At 37.0% G+C, this 24,325-nt stretch overlaps 1 protein-coding gene and 1 long non-coding RNA gene across 4 annotated transcripts in view; both read left to right on the forward strand.

Moving 5' to 3' along the window:
- Window positions 1-24,325, forward strand: part of ZNF385B (zinc finger protein 385B) — a 385,918-nt gene that overhangs the window by 89,428 nt on the left and 272,165 nt on the right. The window contains exon 1 of one of the 3 annotated variants that reach the window (XM_032292789.1): window positions 10,200-16,922. The exons of the other annotated variants lie outside the window; for them this stretch is intronic. Within the exon in view, the coding sequence (XP_032148680.1) occupies window positions 16,898-16,922 (25 nt within the window). The 5' untranslated portion in view covers window positions 10,200-16,897. Of the gene's footprint in view, window positions 1-10,199; window positions 16,923-24,325 lie in introns of those variants that run through there. 3 annotated transcript variants of the gene reach the window in all.
- On the forward strand, window positions 6-15,189 carry LOC116561090. The gene is made up of 3 exons (XR_004273284.1): window positions 6-303; window positions 2,896-2,905; window positions 15,179-15,189. It is a non-coding gene; the product is annotated as an uncharacterized LOC116561090 (long non-coding RNA).

The raw sequence follows: 24,325 nt of genomic DNA on the forward strand, positions 1-24,325 counted from the left end.
TAGGAGGCAGTGTCCTGGAATCCATGTACTATGGGGAGAGATGGTCCTGGTTTAGAAAATGAAGGATTTAGAACAAGACTTAATTTTTACCTTAAAACTGGGCCACCCTGATAACATGTACTCTTTCTCCTACAGGTAAAACCCATGAGCTGTTTGCTACCTCTCGAAATATTTGTTACATCCACTGACATATGCACTGGCACACACATGTGTACACACACATGCACAATTTATATATTGGGCCAGAGACTTCCTGTATCCCCACAATGTGTGAACACTTCTGAATGTATTTTGAAATGTGCAGTGATGTCATTTTTTCCCCTTTCTCAAAATTAGCTTTCTTGGGTTTCCTTTATCTACTTTCTATTGGGTGGCATACCACTTGATAGTATATAAAAAGCTACAGCTTTATTTATAACATCCTATGATGCAGGAGAGGAGCATTAATCTTGCATGTTAAACTTGTCATATTCTTTTAGAGAGTTGCCAGCAGTGTGCTGGGTGTTCTAACAATAGGAACAGACACTGCCAAAACCAACAAGGCTTCCCTCTGAAATGCAGCACCATCATCCATTGCTTTCACTTGCCTCTCACCATTTCCTTGTGGGCTGGATAGAGGCAGAAGCTCAGGAATTTTTGCATTTCTGCCTCTGCCCTGAATTCTAAACAATCTTTCAAATCCTTTATCTTATCCTTGGGCAGCACCTCTTCCTCCACATTGCTTGTTATTGAGTGTCTTCACTGTGACAGAATTAAAGAAAAATGTGATATTTACCGTTATCTGTGGTGAAGATTTCCACAAAAGGCAGGCTTCCTCCCAGGGTTTGAGGTGGGAGGCCAAGATAAGCCTCCTCCCAAATGTGAGGGAAGAGCTCCAAATTCTACTCTAGCAAAGGTTTGCCATGTAATGAGGCCTCAGCTTGAAGTGAGATGTTGCAGAGAAAACGTTTGTTGGAATTTCACTCAGTGCCGTTACATGGTTCTTGGTGTGTTGTAAATAAATAATTTTTATATTTCAAGCCAAACCTAACTACTTTTTACTCAGCTGATGGTTTAATTTCATTAAACTGTTTTTTTCAGTCAATACTTGACATGCTGTGAAAGAAAGTAAAGGGATGTACAGGATATAAGATACATACTTATAATGGTAGAAAAATTATTTTTGCATTTTTTATTATGTTAATTATAGTAATTATTTCAAGGTGTATTAATTTACCTATAGTTACATATTAAAAATATAGTCAGTGTTACAGCCGGGCCGAGTGGCTCACACCTGTAATCCCAGTACTTTGGGAGGCCGAGATAGGCAGATTGCTTGAGGCCAGGAGTTCAAGACCAGGCTGGGCAACATAGTGAAACCCTGTATCTACTAAAATTAGAAAAAATAGACGGGCGTGGTGGCACACACCCGTAATCCAAGCTATTCAGGAAGCTGAGGCAGGAGAATTGCTTGAACCCAGGAGGTGGAGGCTGCAGTGAGTCGAGATTGCACAATTGCACTCCAGCCTGGGCAACAGAGTGAAACTCTTTCTCAAAAAAAAAGTATATATATGTATATGTGTGTGTGTGTGTATATATATATGTGTATGTGTATATACATGTAGGTATGTATATGTGTATATATGCATATGTGTGTGTGTGTGTGTGTGTGTCTCTCTCTCTCTCTCTCTCTCTCTCTCTCTCTATATATATATATATATATATATATATATATATATTAGTGTTGGGTTCAAAATGCTACCTAACTTAGAGCACAAATAGCCTGAGTAAAGGTTTAAATTACATCTATTAGAATGTAAATGTCTATAAATACCATAGTCATTACCCTCATGATAGGGGAAATTGTCCATGTTATAATGCTAAGTGAAATAGCAGGTGGAGTATACCTACTGCTATTATGTGTGCATGTGTACACTATCTACTATTTAGAGTCTCCACTTAATGAGGTTCAAGCCTCACATCATTTCGTTTTTATTTTGGGTCACTTTCCTCAGTTTTGATCTATCAAATTTATATTTCCTGCTGGGTAGCAGCTCCCTTAACACCCTCTCAATTCTTAACTTCTCACTTTTGTGTATTCAGAAAGATTCTTTGATTTAGTAGATTCAGTTCTATTTATAAAAACAATTATATTGCCAAATTGAGATTTGTCTACGTGGACTCTAGAAGTTACAGTGGAGGGCTGGGCACATAAGCTTCTACCCTGCCCCTGCCTCAGCCTGCTCTTCAGCCTAGTGGTGGGAAACCATAGAAGGATGGAAAGGCAGGGGTTAACCTAACTTTATAGCCTCCACAAGGTGGCAATGCTGTTGTTCTTCATTGATGTTTACTATTTTGGCTGTCTCTGTGGGTCATACGTGCTCCTAACAGACGCTGTGGATGAAGGGAATCCCCCCAGGTGGTTTCTTAGGCATTGAGAGTCCTTTGTGAGATAGATGCATCTTCCAACTTACTCATGGTTATTAGCAAAAGGCTTAATTCCTTGACTGTATGTGCCTCTTCCACACTGTGGTAGTCCTGGTAAGATTGTGTCCTCTGTTTTCATATGCATCAATGCCTGGGGCTTGAGGTCATGTGCAGAATCCATCTGAGAATGAACATTCCTCTTGAAAACCGAGAACTGCTGGGGCCCAGGCAGGTACAGGTGGAGTGAACTGTGAGGGACTTTTCTTTCCTGCTCAGGTAGCACAGGGGAGGCCGGCAAGCCCACTGACAAAGCAGGCGCCTAAACAAGAAACAAAATGCCAGTCTTCCTTTTTTACTGTCACTTGGCTTCAGTGAATATTATGGGTTGAATTGTGTTTCTCCACCAAAAAAGATGTATTGGAGTTCTAGTCTCTATTACCTCAGAATAAGACCTTATTTAGAGCTAGGTTCTTTACAGAGGTAATTAAGTTAAAATGAAGTCATTAGGGTGAGCTCTAATCCAATATGACTGATATCCTTACAAAAAATAAAGGGAAATTCAGACACAGAGACAGGTACACACACAGAGGGAAGATGATATGAGAAGAGCTACAGGGAACAGACAGCCATCTACAAGCCAACGAGAGAGTCCTGGAACAGATCCTTCCCTCACAGCCCTCAGAAGGAACCAACCTAACGAACACATTGATTTTTGACTGCTATCCTCCAGAACTATAAGTTGATAAATTTCTGTTGTGTAAGCCACTTAGTTTGTGGTACTTTTTTATAACAGCCTCAGAAAACAAGCACAGGGAAGAAAATCAAAGACATTTCACTCCCATAGAGAAAAAAAATGTAGTAGATATTCTTTCCAAGAAACTGTTATTTTAAGAGGTGACTTCTCCTCTTCTGGGTCAGGTTTTTAGTGTTGGGGTTGACATGGATGGGAATTGGGTCCGCAGGGTGATGATTGAGACTTGTTTCTGGGAATAAAAGGTGGGTGACCCCTAACCACTGGAAGTTCCTCTGCCAAACTTAGTATTCAGGGTATTTGCACAACTTTTAGATATGAGCTTTAGAATAATAGAAATATCCTTTTTTAAAAAAATTTATTTAGAGAGAGAGAGGAACAGGAGAAGGAGAGAGAGAGGAACAGAAGGAGAGAGAAAGAAACAGCTAACTCTCACACTGAGTAAGAGAAAGAAAAGATGGAATCTAGGAGAGGAAAGCAGCTTCCACACTGACTGGAAGGGAATAGAGAGAGATGGAGTTTAGGAGGGGAAGATAGGCTTCCATGAAGGGAGTGTTTGTGGAAGGGGACCCAAATATGGAGTCCTGAAATATTCGTAGAGTGTACCTGAAACTAGTCTGCTACATGTGTGTATGTGTGTGTGTGTGTGTGTGTGTGTGTGTGTGTGTATGGGTGTGTGTGTGTGTGTGTGTGTGTGTGTGTGTGTGTAATCAGTGTACCAAAGTGACTTATGATAGGTAGCAGCAAAATCCTTTTCCCAGCACTGTCTCCCTAGCCAAATGTTTTATGAATACTCTGGGCTGTGAAGGAGAGAATCAAATGGGAAAGCAAAGAGAGCTGAGGTAACTTAGTTTGCATGTAGTAGATCCCTAATGCTTTCCCCATCCAGTTCCAAGGGGTAAGTGGAAATAACAGAAACTGCAGATGGGTCTTGGCTTCTGGACAAAGTAGTTGCGTGTTTCTATTCCTCATAAGGTCCACAAAGACAGTTTGACCCTGGTGTTCCTAGCCCCTAGTAAGGATGGGCTGAAGGACCTGAGGTGGTCTCATAATTCCTGTGGGCCTAGTAAGTGCAGAAGCTGCTGGTTGAGCCTGGGAACCACAGGGAAGTAGTCTTTTCTGTTGGACTGGGACAGTGGCAGGATAATGTTTCCCATGTACCACAGCAAAGAAATAGCTCACAGTTCCTGCATGAACTAATGACTAAATATCAGACAGAAACAAAAATGCCTCAGCAGATGTCCACGTGCAGAAGTGACAGCCAGGTCATAAACACTCTTGCTTGAGTCCTGGCACCATGTAAGCCCATAACTACCCTCCTCAACCCACCCCAAATCTAGATGCAACTCGGGTAAGTCACAACTGCCTGAAATTAAATAACTATCATCACATGAGATGGAACTTGTACTAGGCAGCATAATTTTTCATTAGCAGGTTTACCCTTAAATATTGGCTAAAGGAAATTTTTAAACTAGAAAGGAAATGATGAAATAATGAATCTTGGGGCTTTGAGAAGGAAAGAAGAAAGGACAATGGAAAGAATAGACATATGGTACATAGTAAACTACCTGTAGTAAGGTTCTCCAGAGAAGCAGAACCAGTAGGAGAAAGGAATTAGCTCACACAGTTATGGAGATCTCCAGTTCTCAAGATGAGTAAGAAATATGGAGACCCAGGAGAGCCAATGGTGTCATTCCTGTCTAAGTCCAAAAAACTTGAGAATCAGAAGATTCGATGGTGTAGTTCTAATCTGGGGACTGGCTAATTCAGGACCCAAGAAGAGCTGATGTTTCAATTTGAGTCTGAAGGCAGAAAAAGAAACTAAGGTCACAGGTAGAAGGCAGTCAGGCAGGAAGAAATACCGAGAGTAATGTGTTACCGAATACCTGAACATCCAGTGACCCAGTCAAGTTGACATATAAAATTAATCATTGTGTTATCATTTACTTCATGAATTTTATAAATCATATTTAATGACTGAAGTAAATTATAATCATCTGATGCTAAAAACAATGATATTTAAAAGTAGGGAAGTTAAATGCTGATACCAATAAATTGTCTGCCATGAGTCACATAGTTATATCATTATATTAATGGCAACTACTATGAAAGCTATAAAAAGAGATACAACCAAAAATAATATAAATAAATCAAGATGGAGTCCTAAAAAGTGTTCAAGTAAGCCACAGAACAGAAAGAAGACAGAAACAGAGGACAAAGAACCAAAGGAAAAAACAGAAAGCAAATAATAAAATATTAAACTTCAGTGCTAACATCAATAATTAGTTTAAATGTAAATAGCCTAAATAAATCAATCAAAAGAAAGAGTGCATTTAAAAAAAAATGACCCACCTATATGCTGCTTACAAGAAACTCACTTCAAAATCAATAAGAGATACATTGAAAGTAAAAGAATGGAAAAGAAATATCATGCAAACAGTAATTTAAAAAATAAAGGCAGGGGTAGCTATATTAATAGCTGATGAAGTAGAAAGCAAAGAAAATTACTAGAGACAGAGGGAGATATTATGTACTGATAAAATGTTCAACTCACCAGGAAGATATAATGATCCTAAATGTTCATGCATCAGACAACAGAGCCTCAAAATACATGAAGCAAAAACTCATAGAGCAGGATAAATGTACACTTGCAGTTGGGGACCCACTCTCAGCAACTGATGGGATTATTAAACAGAAAATCAGGAAGAATATAAAAGATCTGAACAATATAATCAGCTAACAAGATCTATTTAATGTATATAGAACTCTACTCAATAACAGTAGAACACTTTTTTCCAAGTGACTATACAACTATTCACAAAGGTAGCATATATTGGGCCATAACACAAATCTTAATGCATTTGAAAGAACTGTAATCATATACAGCATTTTCTCTGACTGTAATAAAATCAAGTAGAAATTAATAGTAGAAAACAACAGGAAAATTAAACAATATGTCTCTTAAATAATCTATGAATCAAAGAAGTCTCAAAGGAAAAACCAGATGACAATGAAAGCACAACATAGTAGAATATGTGGGATGAAGCTAAAGCAGTACTGAGCTAGAAATTTATAGCCTTAATTGCTTATATTTGAAATGAGAAAAGTTCTCAAATAAGTTTCCAACCAAGAAGCTAGAAAAAGAATAGAAAAACCAAACCACAAGCAAACAGAAGGAAGAAAGTAATAAAGACCTAGACCAAAAATATATGAACTCAAATATAGGAAAGCAATAGAGGGAAAGTCAATAAAACAAAAATCTCATTCTTTAAAAAAAAATCAATCAAATTTATAAGCTATTAGCAAGACTGATGAGGACAAGAAGAAAGAAGATACCAATGAGATACATGACATTATGAGAAAACTTGCAGCAATTAAAAATATAATAAATACAAAAACTTGTATTTATAAATTTAACAAGTTAGAAGGATGAACCAGTCCTTCAGAAACCATAAATAACTAAAATTCAACTAAAATAAAAATAGACAATCTGGGCCAGGTGCAGTGGCTCATGCCTGTAATCCCAACACTTTGGGAGGCTGAGGTGGGTGGATCACCTGAGGTCAGGTGTTCAGAACACCCTGGACAACATGGTGAAACCTCATCTCTACTAAAAATACAAAAATTAGCCGGGTGTGGTGACACATGCCTGTAATTCTAGCTACTCTGGAGGCTGAGAGAGGAGAATCACTTAAACCCAGGGGGCATAACTTGCAGTGAGCTGAGATTGTGCCATTGAACTCCAGCCTGGGAGACAGAGTAAGACTCTGTCTCAAAAATAAAAATAAATTTAAAAGTAGATGATCTAAATAGGCCTGACCATCAAATACGCTGAATTTATCATTACAAAGCACTTAAAAAACAAATTTCTGGATTCATATGGTTTCAGTGGAGAATTCCAGCAAGGATTTTTAAAATTGACACCAATTTTAAACAGTTGCTTTCAGAAAATAGAGGAAGAGGAAATACTTCCCAACTTATTTTATTAGGCTAGTATTATCCTAATACCAAAATCAGACAAAGATGATATTTTTAAAAACCCACAGAATTGTATCTCATAAACTTAGACTAAAAAATTCTCAGCAAAATATAAGCAAATTGAATCCAGAAATTTATGAAAAGAATTATATACCATAACTGAGATTTAGTCCAGGTATGCAAAACTGGCTCATCATTTAAAAATTAATAATCTACCAGCTGGGCACAGTGGCTCACACCTGTAATTTCAGCACTTTGGGAGGCTGAGGCAGGCAGATCACCTGAGGTCAGCAGTTCAAGACTAGCCTGGCCGACATACTGAAACCCCATCTTTACTAAAAACATAAAAAAATTAACCAGGTGGTGTGTGCTTGTAATCCCAGCTACTCAGGAGGCTGAGGCAGGAGAATCACTTGAACTTGGAAGGTAGAGGTTGCAGTGAGCTGAGATCATGCCACTGCACTCCAGCCTGGGTAACAGATTGGGACTCCATCTCAAATAATAACAATTATAATGATCTACCATATCAACAAGCTAAAGAAAAGAATTCATATGATCATATCCATTAATGCAGTAAAAGCATTTGAGAAAACCCAATACACATTTTCAGCAAGCTACGAATAGAGGGAAACTACCTTGATTTAATAGAAGCATCTAAACAAAGCCTACAGGCAACATCATACTTAATGGTGAAAGACTTAATGTTTTTCTCCTAAGACCAAAAAGAGGGGAAGGATGTCCACTCTCAGTTGTCTTATTCAACATGGTTCTGGAAGTTCTAGCTCTATAATAAGGCAAGAAAAACAAAAGAAGCAAAAGCCTGTAATCTCAGTATTTTGGGAGACTGAGGAAGGAGGATGGCTTCAGCCTAGGAGTTCAAGGCCAGCCTGGGTAACACAGTGAGATCCTGTCTTGCCCCCTCCCACTCCAAAAAATAGAAAAATTAGCCAGGCATGGTGGTGCACACCTGTAATCCCAGCTACTCAGGAGGCTGTGGTGGGAGGATTGCTTGGGCACAGGAAGTTGAGGCTGCAGTGAGCTGCAGTCACACCACTGTGGTCCAGACTGGGTGACAGAGTGAGACCCTGTCTCAAAATTTAAAAAAAAAAATTGCATATTATATTTACATACTAAAAATGAACATATGGAAATCAAAATTTTAAAATGCAATACTATTTATAATCACTTCCAATAAAATGAAATACTTGGATATATACTTAAAAAATATGTGTAGAATCTGTGTGCTGAAAATTAGAAAATGCTGAGAAAAGAAATCGGAGACCTAAGTAAATGGAGAGACATACCATGTGTTTAGAAATCAGGACTGGAAAACTCAACAAGATTAAGATGGAAATTCTCCTTAAATTGATCTATAGTTTTCATGAAATTTCTGTCAAAATCCCAGCAAGGTCTTTTTGTAGACATAGACAAGCTCATGCTAAAATTTATATGAAAAAGCACAGACCTATTAGCTAGTTTAGCTACTAAGACTTGACAAAGAAAAAAAAAGGAGGGACTCTCTCTACCCAATATTGAGGCTTACTATATATTAAAGTAATCAAGACAGTGGTTTTATTGTAAAGGAGGGGGTAAAAGATTAGAGAACCCAGACATAGACCCACACACATATACTCAATTAATTTTTTTTATAAAGGTACAAAAGCAAGTCAGTGGAGGAAGAATACCTTTTCAACAAATAGTCCTGGACTAATTGAACAGCTATAGGCAAACAAACAAACAAATAACTTAGGCTTAAATCTCACACCATATGAAAAGATTAACTCAAAATGAATTACAGATTTAAATGTAATGACATAAAAATTTAAAACTTCTCATGGCTGCCCCTGAATTCCTGGGCTGTGGCTACATCACTCCAGTCTCTGCTTCTGTTTTCAGAGCATCTTCTGCTCTGTATGTCTGTGTCTTATCTTCTGTCTTAAATCTCCTTTCTTCTTATTTCATAAGGATGCTAGCCTTTGGGTTTACAGCTCACCTGTATAATCTTGGGTTATTTCCTAATCTCTATTTTAAGTATCAAGAGAAGATAAATATTTAAAAAAGTGAATTGCAATATGCTATGCTAAGAACAATGACAGATCTCCATGTAAGGTAAATATAGCACAGAAAAAGGAATGATTAACTTTATGGAGGTCAGAAGGCTTTCCAGAGGAGGTGATCTTTGAGATGAGTATTTGAAGATGAATTTCAAATTACTTAAGAGGAAAACATTCCAGGTTTAGGGAACAGCAATGCAGATGCATATAGGAACAAACTATAAATAGTTTCTTATTATTGGAGTGAAGTATGATTTGGGGAAAAAGGAATATCCTTTGTAAAGGTATAAAGGAATTAGAACAGGAAGAAGGGTCTTCTGGTCCTATGGAAACAGAGGTACAGGAAAAACAGCTGCAAATACGTAGATAAGAAAGTCAGAGGCAGCTGCTGGAATTCAGAGCTAAGTTGTCCTGAGTTCTCTCTCTCTGTCAATCTGCTTTATGTCAACTAGGAGCCTCTGCATCAATTCCAGACATCTCACTTACGTTTTGCGTCCCCAACATACCACACTATTGCAAGCTTATTTTCTAAGACCTATTCACAGCTTCCCAAGTCTAGATAAAACTGACCATATTAGTTCTCTATGTAGGGTGGCTAGTGACTAACATCCTGCCCTCTAGTATTCATTCTCATAAAAGATTGAAATTTTAAGACTAAAAAAAAAATTCAAGCAAAGAGAATGGAGAAAAGTGATCCAAAGGGAGTGAGGAGAATGCTCAAAATCTCAACCTGAGGAAAAGCTTGGTGTGTCCAAAAGCTGAGATGTGGCTGAACTGAGTAAGACAATTATTAATAGAAGGAAACACAAGAGAAGTGTGGAAAGGTGGGCAGAGGCTTTCAGAAAAAAAAATTAAAACAGTGTTTTATTTTAATCATGATTCTGTGGGTCAGAAATGTGGGCTGGGCTCAGCAATGTGGCTCTTGTGTTGGACTCACTGGTGGACACCCATGGAGCTGCAGGCTGCTACAGGGTAACTGGGTTAGATGTTTTAGATGGCTTTGCATATGCATCTGGCAGTTGCTGCTGGCTGTAGTCTGGATAATTTTCACCGGTAGATTAGACCAGGCTCTGCTCTGGTACCCAGCAGTCACAGAGCAGTTCTACAAGGCAGCAAGAACAGAAGCTGCAACATACTGCCTTCTTTTGGTCAGAGCTAGTCACAAGGTGCTACAGTTTGATTGTTTGTGTCTGTCTAAAATTTATACATTAGAACTCAAACCCCAATGGTGACAGTATTAAGAGGTGGTACCTTTGAGAGGTGATTAGGTATAAGGACTCTACCCTTATGAAGAGATTAGTGCCCTTACAAAAGAGGCTTCAAGAGCTGCCTGCTCCTTCTGCTTTTCTGCCAAGTGAGGATACAGCATTGGTTTCTCCTAGAGGATTCCGCAACAAGGCATCATCTTGGAAGGAGAGAACAAGTACTCACCAGATACCAAATCTGCTGATACCTTGATCTTGGACTTCTTAGCCTTCAGAACTGTGAGAAATAAATTTCTATTATTTAAGAATCACCTCAGTCTGTGGTATTCTGTTACAGTAGCAGGAATGGCCTGAGACACAGTGCCAGCTCAAATCCAAGGGGTGAAAAAACAGGATCTGCCTCTTGATTCGGCAAGTGGCATATTTTATTTGGCCTTAGAAATTTTAAACTGAGCTTGAGTAGATTTTAAAGTGAGGACATTTGGGGTGGGGGAGAAGATAAGGGTGATAAAACCTGGGTATTTTGCAGCAGGAAGCAGAGTAGTAATTTAGATGTGGGAATGGAGCGCAGGATTGGAAAATGGGTTGTCAGTTGGAGTGTTATATATAATTTTACTTATTTTTTGCTGGTATAGTCTGTGGTGTTCTTTTATGCCTCAGGATCTTCAGGGATCCCTTAATATTTCTTAATTTCATTCCTATTCTACATTCAAGAAACAGTTGTTGGTATTAAATGGCTTCTGGGGTCAGGACACTAATGATAGATATTATGACTCTGAAAATATCTGGGGGTGGTTTTAAGTACACAGGCCATATTTATAATATTGCACCTCATGCATATTTAGAACGTTAAATTTATCCTCAAATGTGTTTTCCGAGACATTTTTGGAGAACTTTAAAAATTAAACTTGAAAACTGCAATACCATAGAATTACCACAAGATGGTGCCATGAGTATATTGAAAGTATGATAGTTTCCTCATTCCCTTGCCCACATCTACATTCTGATAGAACCTATTAATGAGTATGGAAAGAAAAGAAATAACACACCAAGCATGTGTGGGCAGGAGCATGCTCATCTGATAGACTTTCTGAGCACCATGTATGCGTTAGGCAGAATCTATAGGGGAGACCTGGCAGCAGTTGGGGAGGGTAGATGTTTTGGAATTGCAGGAGAGATCTTTCTCTAGTTTTCAGGAATAAAAATTACTACTTAAATATATTAATATTGCTTCATGTCTGGAAAAATCTCCATTTTAAGAGATATTAGAAAGGAACATAAATGTCGAATGATGCATCCTTAGGTTTGTATGACAGATTTAGAGATAAGGCTAGAATTCATCAGTATGATCATGTATTTTACCTTTTCAGTGGAAACACATAGTTTTAAATGCTTGCTTTGACTTAATTTTGATGAATCAACTTGACATTTGTTATTCAACCAAGAAATCTGACTTTTGCAAACTATAATCACCATGGTGAATGTATAACAAATCATTGAGTTTCTACAAGTTGCACTATGTAAGTAAATCATTTCAGTGTGAGGCAGGTGGGTTAAATTATTTACAATATACTTATTTATTTAAACCTCTTAATTAGTTCAGAAAACTCCTTTCATAGAATAATTATACAATAATCCATGTATTGGATAGAGCCCATATGACTTATGGTTTTTAATGATGGGACAGGCTTAGCAGGGGAAAAGGTCTTGGTCAAAATATGTCGAATTGTACCTTTGAAAAGAGAGCATCTGCTTTTCTTTGTATAAATCCCAAGTCCTTTTAAGAGCACTCAGGAATTGTCCCTTACTTGTAGTTCTTCAGACCCGGTGATGATACATACAGCAGAAGGAATATTGATATACTTTTCTGATTTGTTGTCTTACTCAGAATTGATCACTTTTTAGTGTCTAAGTATTTTTCAAAATCCTGACTCTATTCTTCAAGGATAAGAGTTGGTGCCCTTTATCTGTTCTCCCCAGATAAATTAATTGAGACTGATACTGTAGGGATTATTGAGATTGAAGTTCCTTGTGAATGAGAGTAGAGAAATTTGGAAATAGGGTGAAGTCTCAAGTTACAACTCTATCCACCCCCTGCCACACAAATGCTTTCAATTTGAGACACAGCTCCAGCTGTCTTCAGTGGTGTCAGAAATCTAAAACCACACCTGACAACGACTTGAAAAAGTCATTGTAGAACAACTCCCTATTCTGTACCTGTGGTTAAAAACTGTGCAAAGGATGTGGATTATTCAAGGGTGTAGATTAAGTACAGAACTCTAAGGGACTGATACATAAAAGAGTTTGAATGGAACGTTGATAAAATGATTAAAAGGAGTGGTTGGCCCTCTTTTTAGTGAAGGATGGATTGTCTTTTTTCTTTAAGAATGCTTTGGAATATAAACTTTTACATATTATATGTATTAAAAGATCAGAATTGCTTAATATCAAGTCTTGGGTTTTAGATTTTGAAAACCAAATACTGATACCTTTCAATGTGGAAACTGAGTCTCAGACAATTATGGCAAGTGTTTGTGTGACTGAGTGATTTAAATTATCAAAGGCATATTTAAAATCCTGGTGTCTGTCTGGAATAGAAGTGTTACCCATTTTAAACTAATCTAGGGAGAAGGATTTTCAGTAGTGGGCCCAGTGGTAATTAGAGTTCAATTTCCACTGGGGGTTCAGTGTATTTTCACCTGGACTGACCAACTTTCTTCACACAGACATTTGACTTTACATCTTAACAGTGTCACAGCCAAGGAGGCTGTTGGACAATGTGCTGGGTTAGACAGCCCTGTGGAATGCTACAGCTGACCATGTGGTTGGCATATGTCCTTGGCACTTAACAGTTTTTCTTGAGCTTGTTTTTGGGCCAGCTCTGAAACACATTTGCTCTTCTGATTACATGGAGTTTGGAGGAGGTGTAAGGGCTGGATATTTTACTTTATAATGGGCTGAGTGTGCTGGTATTCACATAATGTTAACCAGCTTCATTTTAAGAGCTTGCTTTCTGGTGAGCCTGCACTGCAGTCCAGAGACTCTTGTCCTGTTCACTGAGTAATTATCTATCATTTTATAGACGACGTAAAAGGTATGGGGAGCTTTTTTTTTTTTTTAATCATAGCCCTGAAGTGTTACTGATCTTATAGGATAGTCAGTTGCTTTTAGGAGCTGCTCCATAAAACCATCGGGGCACCATTTTGGTTGCAAAGAAAAGAATTCACCGAATTATGTTGTATTGTCAAAAAAATAAATACAGTTTCCTTCTTCACATAGAAAATGACTTTGTGATTGTATTCCATATACTAAGAGCCACACATTTTAGTATAGTTTGTTCAGTGATTAGAAGGACCACTCTCCACATAAATGCCTCCTGGACACTTCCCCAATGCACGTTTAGGCCCCAACATGCACCCAGGAAATGCTCCTTGAAGGCAGTCACTGTTCCATAGACCCAAAGTCTTAGTGTAATGTCAATGTTCTGCTATAGTAAAGTTCTTTAATGTACTTAAAGTATTTATTTGTGTAATGTCATAGGAAAGACTCCAAGAAAATACAACACATTATTCTTGTTTTTTGGAGAACATATGTTTTTAAAATGGATTTAAAAATTAAACAGCTGACTCTTGATGGCAGAAAATATTGCTACTTTTTTCTAAAATGGATTCTAAAGAACCTCTATAGCAAGCAGTATATAGTATATACAAATAAACAGAAATCTTTACTTCATAAGGCACAACTTATTTTTTTTGTTTGTTTCTGACAGTGTCACATGCACTGTTTAACATTAAGGATATTTTGCTTTTGGGTGCAATGAGAAAAGGGTGAGATAACCCAATGTTTTTTGCCTCACTTTGAAGATACATCCTTCCTTTTAAAATTTCCTTTTGAAAATTAAGGTAGGTTGCTGAAAAAAAAAATTACGTCCAGTGCCTTTCACACTAGTGGGTATAAAGTTTAAGTAATCAATGAGTACTGTTATTATTATGTTTTGCGGCTTTTTTGATTCAGTAATTTCGAGTGGCTTCTTCTGCCTTTCTTTTCCATATCCTAGTTTTGTCATTGTGCATTATGCCACATTTCTGCTCTGCTTTGTCTTTCAGTCTTAGTAGCACCTTTCCTCATATTTTTGCCCACCCATTAAAGTAACACTACCCTCCAAATTTCTTGCCTAAGCAAAAGAACACCTGCTTAGGTACCATTTCCCAATCTATTACTTTATAGCAGTTTAGGTAAACTTTAATACAGTCCACAGTCTCTTACCCGCAATTCCTGAAATCCAAGGAGCAATGAAAACTGGAAGATTTTATAATTCACATCAATGAGAAAACGTGACCTGAACTAATGTGAGCTTAAATTATAGCATTTATTTATCCCAATGAGTATGAATATGCATGTGTTTTGCTATAGAATGTTAATGTATCTGATTATAGAGTTGTTGCCCCAGACCCCAATGTGGCATTATATAACATCCGCCAATGGAGGCATTATGTAATTCCTGGCATATGTAGCATATTACCTTTCTAAAATCTGCAAACATTTGAATTCTGAAATGCATCAAGCACTAAGGGTTTTAGATAAGGGATTGACCTATAATCAAATATCCTGGTTTTAATTTTAAACTTTTATTACTAGGGAGCTTCATGTGTGGTAATGATAAAAATGTTTTTAGGCATGCAATCTCTCATGAACTATTTATATGACTATTTTCTAAGGAAAGTTTGTGTGTTGGACGGGGCAGTGAGGACAGAAGAGAGAGAAGACACTGAACAATTGCAAAGTCAGTGATGCCCAGTGCTATTTCTAATAATACATTCAAATATTGCCCTAGGGGCTTCAGGAGACACAAAACAAACGGAATTCAGGTGGCCAAAGTGACTGTGAGGAGTAAGTGTTCAATGGCGTAGGTATATGTGTGCACACATGCTTGTGTGCATGTTCAATTGCGTGCCTAATCCGTCTCAAAGCAAGGGCATCTAACCAACAGCAGTAAGGAGTCAACTTTACATATGTAGACATAGTGAGAATACCCATGGGAGAGCTGTGTTTAATGTTGCTCCAGAATGCTGTGTTATGTAAATATGTGCTGCTTATTTTTACACAGATGTTTCACATTGTAGACACTTCTAAATGTGTTACCTCAGAGCTAGTAGGATTGCTAGAACTGAACCCAGTCATTTAAAGAAGATCCTCAAATCAGGAATTGCCTTTATTGGATTCTAATTTGCTCTGCCCTCAGAGCCTCAATGAAAACCTAAAACCCTTTCTAAAACATGGAATAGAACTTAAATGTGTTCTTTGTCAATTTGCCTGCCAGGGATTTCTTCCGGTTTATTTTTGTGGCTTCTAATAAACATTGTATATCTTTTTTGCTTTGCAGTTTGCATGCACATGTCAAAGCTGTATATTTTGTGATCTCAAATCACAGCTACTGCTTTCTGGGGTATAGCTACCTTGTGTCTTCTAAAAACGGTGTCCAGTAGCTCTTGCATCTTATATCTTAGTAACAAAGGAGGAGGGACCATAAAAAGCAAAGGTATAAATGTGGGGATAGTTGGATAAAAATACAGGGGTTTAATGATTTTTTAAAATAATGAGCAAAGATGATAGTGTTAAAAATATCTATCTTGCATGTTTATTTTCTTGTTAAACAGAATAGATTTAAATCTTGTGTATGAAATTGTCTTAGAGTAAACCGATAGTATTTTGTCCTGGTGCTAGCATAGCATTGCACATTTTTAACTATCACCATAATTTTAATTTAGAGACGGGCATTTAGGAGTTAAAGGATGTCTGATTTGCCCTTTAATGGACATCTGTGTCAAATATATGGAATTATTTTTGTTATAATTGTAATAGTCTCCAGTGATTTCACTTGTCTATAATGAAGTCCCAGGAACCTACAGCTATTTTGGTTTATGCAGCCTTTATAAGTCCTTATAATATAGGCTACTGATTTCTTCCCTGTATCCTGCTCATTGTTGAAAAGCCAGAGCTATTTTTAACATTTACACAATTTCAATAGATGATTCTTTATTCCACAAGGTTTAGTGCTAAATCTGTGGAGACTTTCATAATCATATCCTTTTTGTGGTTTGCTTGAATTTGATCACAGTAGCTGATTTCATGCATTGATAATGAAGGCTTATGTTGCCTGTTTCTCAGCATAAATCCACCTCAGACTTGTACGTTGACAGTGCTTCTGGTTTCAGCACGCATGGAGATATAGAATTGAAATTGCTCTGCTTTCTTTACAAATGACTCAGAGTGTGCTTGTCCTTCCCTAAAATGTTGCCAGCGTGTAAAGGATTTTCAATGAGCAGCGCAATAAGCCAGCAACTGGGAAGGCTTGGAGCGGCACTGATATAACGTGGTGCTGTCACACAGATAATCAGGGCTGGAGCCAAGCCTCGGTAGCGCTGTGCATTACCCTGGTCACATACTGGAAGTTTTGTCTATCTAACTTGGTTGCTCTTGAAGCTGGTGAAAGCCCTGCCAGGATGTGGAGTGGACTTCCTAGCAGAGGTGAGCATTTTTATTTAAAACTTGGTTGCTGGGGTCTGGGATGTCAGTAGCAGATTCTTTCGTACGTTGAACTGAATCCTGTGGAGTCATCAATTGTGTTTATCGCGTCGTGCTGACACATCCAAAGGAGCAAAACTGAAAAGCAAAATATATGATTCTTTAATTTTGTTGGGAAGTAACTCCTTACATAGGTGTGATAAGCATCCCTTTCTTTCTGTGCTAGCTGTTTGCCGAGGACATCTTACCAGTAGGTGACTTCCTTTGCATTTTAAACATTCCAAACAAGCCAGTGATATTATGCAATTTGCTATCGTTACTGAAAGTAGGTAATTAGCAGTAATGTTATGTGTTTCAGATATATTAAAAAGGCTATAAACTAAGTGTACTTTGTGGAATCTTTGACGTGAAAAACAGATAGGAGGAGACAAGTCTTATTTCAAGATAACTAAGAAAGTAAGTGATATGGATTACATTCTGGAGTTGACACCTAATTAAGCTTGACATTATTAATAATGAAAAGTTATGACCGGTTGTGCACTGGAAAACCAATAGTAATTGATTTCTAGAGACGATGTGCAGAATGAGAACGAGAGGAAATTAGCAGTATTTCTTCATGAAGTGTGTTTTTTTAATAGCTGACATGCTTTTAATGTAGCAGATTTTATCATTTAAATATACATAAAGTACATGCACTCACCTGGAGAGGTTAAATTACTAGATCATCATACTTGGAAAGGTTTGAGGTAGCCTTGTAAGTATATGGTATTTGAAAGCCAACTAGATAAAGGCAGGCTCAAAGTTAGCCTCCAAGTAGATGGAGTGGTATTGCTTAGGCTTGGCTAAACTCTAATTCCTATGTTTCTAGGCATGAATGAAGTATGAGGGTTATAATGTATTAAATAGCATTATGTTTATTAAGTATCTGTTTAGTATATTAGGTTGGCAAGGGAATCTATTTTTATTTGATTGGAAGCAGCTAACATGGCACATGGCGTGTGTGTGTATATATGTGTATGTGTTTTTCCTGCTATATTTACTTGAGGCAGCTGTTTTCAGCTTTAAAGTTATAGCTAAGTGTGTATTTGTTTGACAGAAGACTCGAGAACCTCTTTTACTGCCAGTACACGTAAAGCTTGGCTAAGCAGACGCATCAGGAACAAACCATTTGTGTTCGCCAATCTGTCTCAGCAAGTCCCAGGGCCACTATCGTGCTAGAAGCCACTGTGTGCTTTTGAAAGCATGAAATTAGTTTTATACTGAGCACATGGTTTCTCATTTAGCAGCTCTTTTTATGGTAATGGTCAATTTATGGTTCACTGCCAGGATTTCAGTGTACTGTCAAAACTGATAGCTTCTGGTAAGGCGTCTCTATGAAGATTTTTTTAAAAAAGTGGAGAGATGGGAAGAACCTAATTAGACCCTCAAGAATAGACTCTTACCTTCAACTTCATCTACTCTCTAGATGCTTTGTCATTTCTCTAAAGTTCCTTTATATTGTTTAATCCAAAACCTACAGATTTAAAGTTGCTGATATCTGCCACTTTGTCCTGTGCTAACATGTGACATCCAAATAGCTATGTTCTGAAATGTGAAGTATTTGTTTGTTTTTTGCAATACATTTGTAGAAAACCTCTCTAGTGTTGGCCATATTGTGCAATTCATCATTATATTTATCTGCTTGTCTCATAATGCATCCCAGAGCACTGTTGGAGAGAGTGAAAGGCTTTAATACATCTGACATTTGCTATAAGCTATTCATACTCAGTTGTACGTGTATGTGCTATGAGTAGGGTGAGTTAAATAATAAAATTAAAGCAGCCTGTAGTTACATTAGAAATTTGACCCAAAAATGCCTCCTTTAATGCCACGGTCTCATTTAGAAAGGCAGAAGCCCTCAAATGCTAAAACTATGTTAATATTAAATACAGCTTTTATTTGTTTTCATAGAATAAAAATAAAATGCACTTGTCAATGTGCTAAGAATGCTTTCCTTAGCCCTTTTAATTCGATCAGAAAATAACCCTAGTTGAAAGATGTGCTGGTCATAATGCATTTTGAAATAGAGGTGATCAAAATTATCAGGAAATTTGGTGTAGTATTTATTTTTGTGCTAGTTCTTTGCATGGTGGTAAAGGATATGCAGATGGAACAGAGTACATATTGAAATGGTGCTAATATACTTTTTCTCTCATGTGGTCTTGACAGTGGAACTGAAAACACTTCATAAATCCTGAATTTCCTCATTTTTTTTCTTGCTAATTAATAGATTTTTGCCTAGGTTAAGTGATTACACATGTAAAGACTCAAGATAAAATGTTATTATTGTAATAAGGGTGTAATATGTGCCATTATAATTAGAAAACAATCTTGTGTTTTTAGATGAAGCAAAATGTGAAACTTTTTTTTTCTTCTGTTCTTTTGGGAATGTTATATCATAAGGCATCATCAGATTGTCAGAGACTTGGTTTTAGATTTTGACTTACAAATAAATATCCCACGTTTATTAGTTCCCCAAAGACCGTGAGACAAATTGGCTTTGTGGGTTGAGAATTAGAAAGTTAGAGGACATTGACATTTTCTCTTTGAAATTCCTGAAGATGTAACATGTTTAGTAAATGAAAACCTTTTAAAAAAAATTTTTAGAATGTCAGAATTGCCTTAGAATCTTGAAATTTGTCATATTACATAGAACATAGAAAATTCACTCAGAGGAAAGAAGAGATTAATTTGGCATATCTGCCTGAAGTCTTAGTAGCAATTTCTCCTTCATAAGTAGTAGGATTTAGGAAATCATGAGGATATAAATCTCAGTGATTTGCCTGCCTCTTTTCGCTTTTGTATTACGGAATAGCATCTTGAGTTGTTCTTCAGCACATCTTAAAAATGACTAGTTACAAACAAATAGCAGATTTAACCTGTTTTAATTGAGAAACATGATTGCAAAATGAAATTACTGTCCAAATTTGGCTTTCCTGATTGTATACATCCAATAGTAGTGTAGGCAATTTATAGAGTGGGTAGTTTCTTGTGAGGTATGTTGCTAAGACAATTATACTTTAGTGTGAAAGTGGCTTCTTACCTTAAAGCTTCATTTACTTTCAGTTTTTTCACTTACTTTCTTTTTTCTACCTCCCATTAATAAAGTTGGGAACATAAAGTTTTAGGGTTTCCAGATTTAGCACATAACAATATAGAACTCTGCATTAAATTTGAATTTTAGCTAAAACAGTAAATAATACTATATATGTATATATCCCCTATAATGTTTTGAATATACTTAATACTGAAGATTTTTAGTTGTTTAGCCAAAATTCAACTTGGACCTGGTGTCTTGTATATGACCTGGAAACTCTACGTACTTTCTAAATAGGAAAGTGAGTCTCCAGTAATGTCCTAGAAAATCGGTTTTACCAGTGCCAAAATGGAGGCTCCACATTCCTGTAAAAGTGATCAGTTTTAACTGTTAGGGTTTATGCTTGACAACTCCTAGGGAAAGAAAGTTACCATCTGAGAAACTTAAAATGGTGTCAAGAAATCAAGGACTGATGGAATCGAAATCACGAATAATAAATGGAAGCCTCCTATGATTACTAATCTAATAAAGACAGTACATTAAATAACAAGTGTCAGTAATGTTTTAAATAAATAATGAGTATTATACAATTAATTTCTAATTGTCATCCCTTATCAATTATAACATTTTCAGGATTTTCCTTCCTTAGCAGGTTAGAGATACTTATATATTCATTTTTTTTTTGTAGTTAAGATGCAAAATGAGAGGTCCCTCTCTCAGTGTCTTCTCCCCGACCTGTTCTTCTGGCCTTTATTTAAATATTAGTTACCCTCTTCAATTTAGGACTTAATTCTGACTGCCACCCTCTAGGTTTCTCAGAGAGGCAGAGTAACTTGGAAACTTGACTTAGAAGAAAATCTATGGGATCCTTCAATTATTCAACTCACCATAGCTGAATAAAATAGAATAGATGCAATATTTATTATATACCTACTGTGTACCTCATATGATGTTAAAATATTTATAAGTAGGCTTTTATTGAATTCTCATAACAACTTTGTAACATATTAATTGTATGTATGCTAAGCTGTTTACCAAAATTCTGTTCCTAGACACTAGCCACCCCAATTTTAACCACACTGGAACAGAGCAGAATGTTCTGTCCTAGATCTGAATGTTCTTCTTACATATTGGACAACTTCGCTGTGGAATAAAGGGGTCCTATTCTGATAATCTTCATCTCATTTCAGACTGTATTGCAAAATCCCCTTTGCCCACCCAGCCTCTGTATTACTTTTCTTCTCTTTTCTCACTTCCTAATATTCCCCCCTCCTTTTTGTTGATATCCTTAACAGGTGAAACTAGACATCAGTGTATAATTTCATTCTCAAAATAAGAAAAAAAAATCACAGGCGTGAACCACATATAACAGAATTTGGCATTAGGAGAACCTACAGTTGATTAGTAAATAATATGAACAACATGTTTGGAGTAATTTCTTTAATCTAACCTTTTGTTTCTAGTCTAAAATGCCACCTCAATTCTCTGTCACTTATGCAACATTCAAACCCAGAACCTATTTTGAGCCTGAATTGATCAGTTGAATGTGAGCGCCGTTAACCCAAGTTTTGGAAATCAATTCAGTCTACCATCCCAAGAAAGTACTTCTTACTAAACCATATCTTCTTTGAATTAAGAAGATGATCTAGTTCATTTTTCAGTGTCTGTTGCCCTAGAGGACAAATTCCTATTTTCTTCCCTTTTTTTTCCATGTCTGTTAACACTCTACCCTTATTTCAATCTGATCATTTTAAATCTCCCAAGATATCTTTTGCCTCCACTCATCAATCTGTTTCCCACTTTTGCCTAATCATAAACGTTATTGTGTTATGCGTTACTTCTTCTACTAGTTTAAGCTGATATTGATGGCCTTTTCTTGTATTTAAACTATGCTCTGTAGGAAAAGATTCTGATTCCTTTTTATCTTAAATACCCTGCTCCAGTCCGCATGTTGGCTCCAATGTCCTCCTACTTACTTCAGTACTATTTGGTTGTATGGTGTGTTTGTTATGCCAAAATACCAGTGTGAATCCATAATCTAAACTTCAATCCCTACAAGTCTTCCAACAACATTTGCCCTCAAATTTTTGGAAGAGGTGCTGAAGGGTAAGCTACAGTTCCTAATTTGAAGGACTCTATTTCTTTTAATTTCTTAAATGGTGGTATTGCTCAATAGCTATCTTTTCTTGGCAAATGGCAATTGAATGATAAAAAGATACCTCCACCAGGGAACACCTGGCCTGTCAGAGATGAGGAGCCCTCTGTCTCTAGTTTTTCCAGGGATTCTGCGATGCCACTGGGACATGTAGCAAATCATCTTTTTGCTCACTGAATTTCACTTCGAGATCTGTGGTATTGCCGTTTCATTTTTCCCTGGTTCATTTTTCATCAGTGGTGGTTTTTTAGAAGAAATGACTTTACATCTAGAACTCTCCCTTCCTTCCAGCAAGTTAAAGAGGGATTTCTTTACTCAGGATTCTTGGGGTTGGGGGTGCTGGGAGAGGGCAGGCTACATTCTGAAGAAATTTTAAAATATCCAAGAGTAAGTAGTTACAGAAATGAATCTGCAATGACTTCTTTTTCTGACATTTTCCCATACTTTCTGTATTTTCATTATTGCCCAATGGGTAATAGTATAGTTATAATAAATTAGTTAACTCTTAATCTAAGAGCTTTTGATCTTGTGTAATTTAACTACATAGCCAGTTTGTGTGATTTAGTAAGGTGAGTAAGCAATGAATATCACTCCTGCAGTAGTTAGAAATCCTGTAATGGGCTGTGAATCATGCTTTAATTGGGGTAAGAAGAAAATGGATATGGCTTGGAAATGATCTCTGATGCTTATTGCTTGCTTCAGCTACAACTGATTTAACCAGCAATAAATGAATGTTTGACTAAGCTATGCTAATATACTCCAGGGTTGGTAAATTTCGTGACAGCCACTGGGGTCATGCGATTAACCTAAACTAATAAAATCCAGTGAAAAATGTGTTTAAGGTAAACCTACAATAAAGCTGAGCTCCATCTAAACTGTAAAAAGCATCAGCTGAAGTAAAAATAAACTACAAAAGTGACTTTAACACCCTGAAAACGCAATAGCTGAGAACCAGACTGGGAGGATAACCCACTATGCTTAGTCGTAAACCCAAATAGTTCAACCAACAAAACCATCCACCAGAGCACTACAAGCAACAGCTTAAGACTCAAAAGACTTGGCAGTGCTTTCTATCTTTCTCAAGAAGCCTGTTCTGTAATCGATAAGCCCCGATGTACCTCACCGTCTCTCACTACTCAGCCTGTATAATGCTGATCAGCTCTCCAGCAGCAAATATTATCATTGTCCTTCTCAAATGGAGTGGATGCAATAAATGGTATATAATGAGACTTAACAGGAATGATAGTCGACTTTCAAACTAACCATATGCAAGACATTTTATATGTATAAACTTGTTTAATCTTTACAACAATCCCATATGTAAGCATTAGGGAAACTGAAGTACAGAGAGGTTAAGGTACATGCCCAAAGTCATCTAGCTATGTAGTATAGTATAGTTATAATACTCAGGTGAGGTTTGAATTTGCAGTGGGCGTGGAATCCATGCTTTTAACCAGTGTTATCAAACTGGGATAATGCATATATAGGAAGACACAATTGATGTAAATCCTGAGCCACCTCTGACACTAAATAAATTAGAAGTTCTGTAGCTGCTATCTAGGAATCAATATTTTTAAACTCCCAAAGGGATCCTAATGTACAGCCTCAGTTAAAACCACTATTCTAGAAATGTGGCCCAACTGCAATATGATCAGTTTCAACTAATAGTAAATGGAAGAAGGAGTGAAAAATGATGTAGGAATATTGATGAAATGTAAACTCATAATATGAGTCAAAAGCATGATATGATTACTTCACACAATCTTAATGGTATCTTAGATGGGAGTTGAAGAAATAGAGCATCTGTAACAATGAAAGTTGGAGTCCTGCTCTTTGCTCAGCTGGGCAGAGCATGCTTGTAGTTTGGGTGAAATGCAGAGGAGGGCTTTGGGTGTTTTCATGTGAGGGTGACCAGCCTGGTCAAGGTGCACTGAGTACCTTGTCAAGGGGAAGAGATTGTCAGGAGATTTATTTTGTGTAACATTTGAATTATAGTTTCTTCAGTAAAGCTCTTGGGTAAAATTAATGTCAGTAGACAGAGTTTTCAGGAAGAAAGATTTTTGCTTAATATGAAGAACTTCCCAGTAGAGCAGTCTGAAGATGAAGGGATTACTTTTTTTTGGGGGGGGGGGCATGATACAAATCCCTCATTGGTGTTACTGAAACAAAAGACAG

Source organism: Sapajus apella, unplaced genomic scaffold (assembly GCF_009761245.1).
Source record: "Sapajus apella isolate SASKATOON/1434 unplaced genomic scaffold, GSC_monkey_1.0 scaffold28, whole genome shotgun sequence".
Taxonomy (NCBI): domain Eukaryota; kingdom Metazoa; phylum Chordata; class Mammalia; order Primates; family Cebidae; genus Sapajus; species Sapajus apella.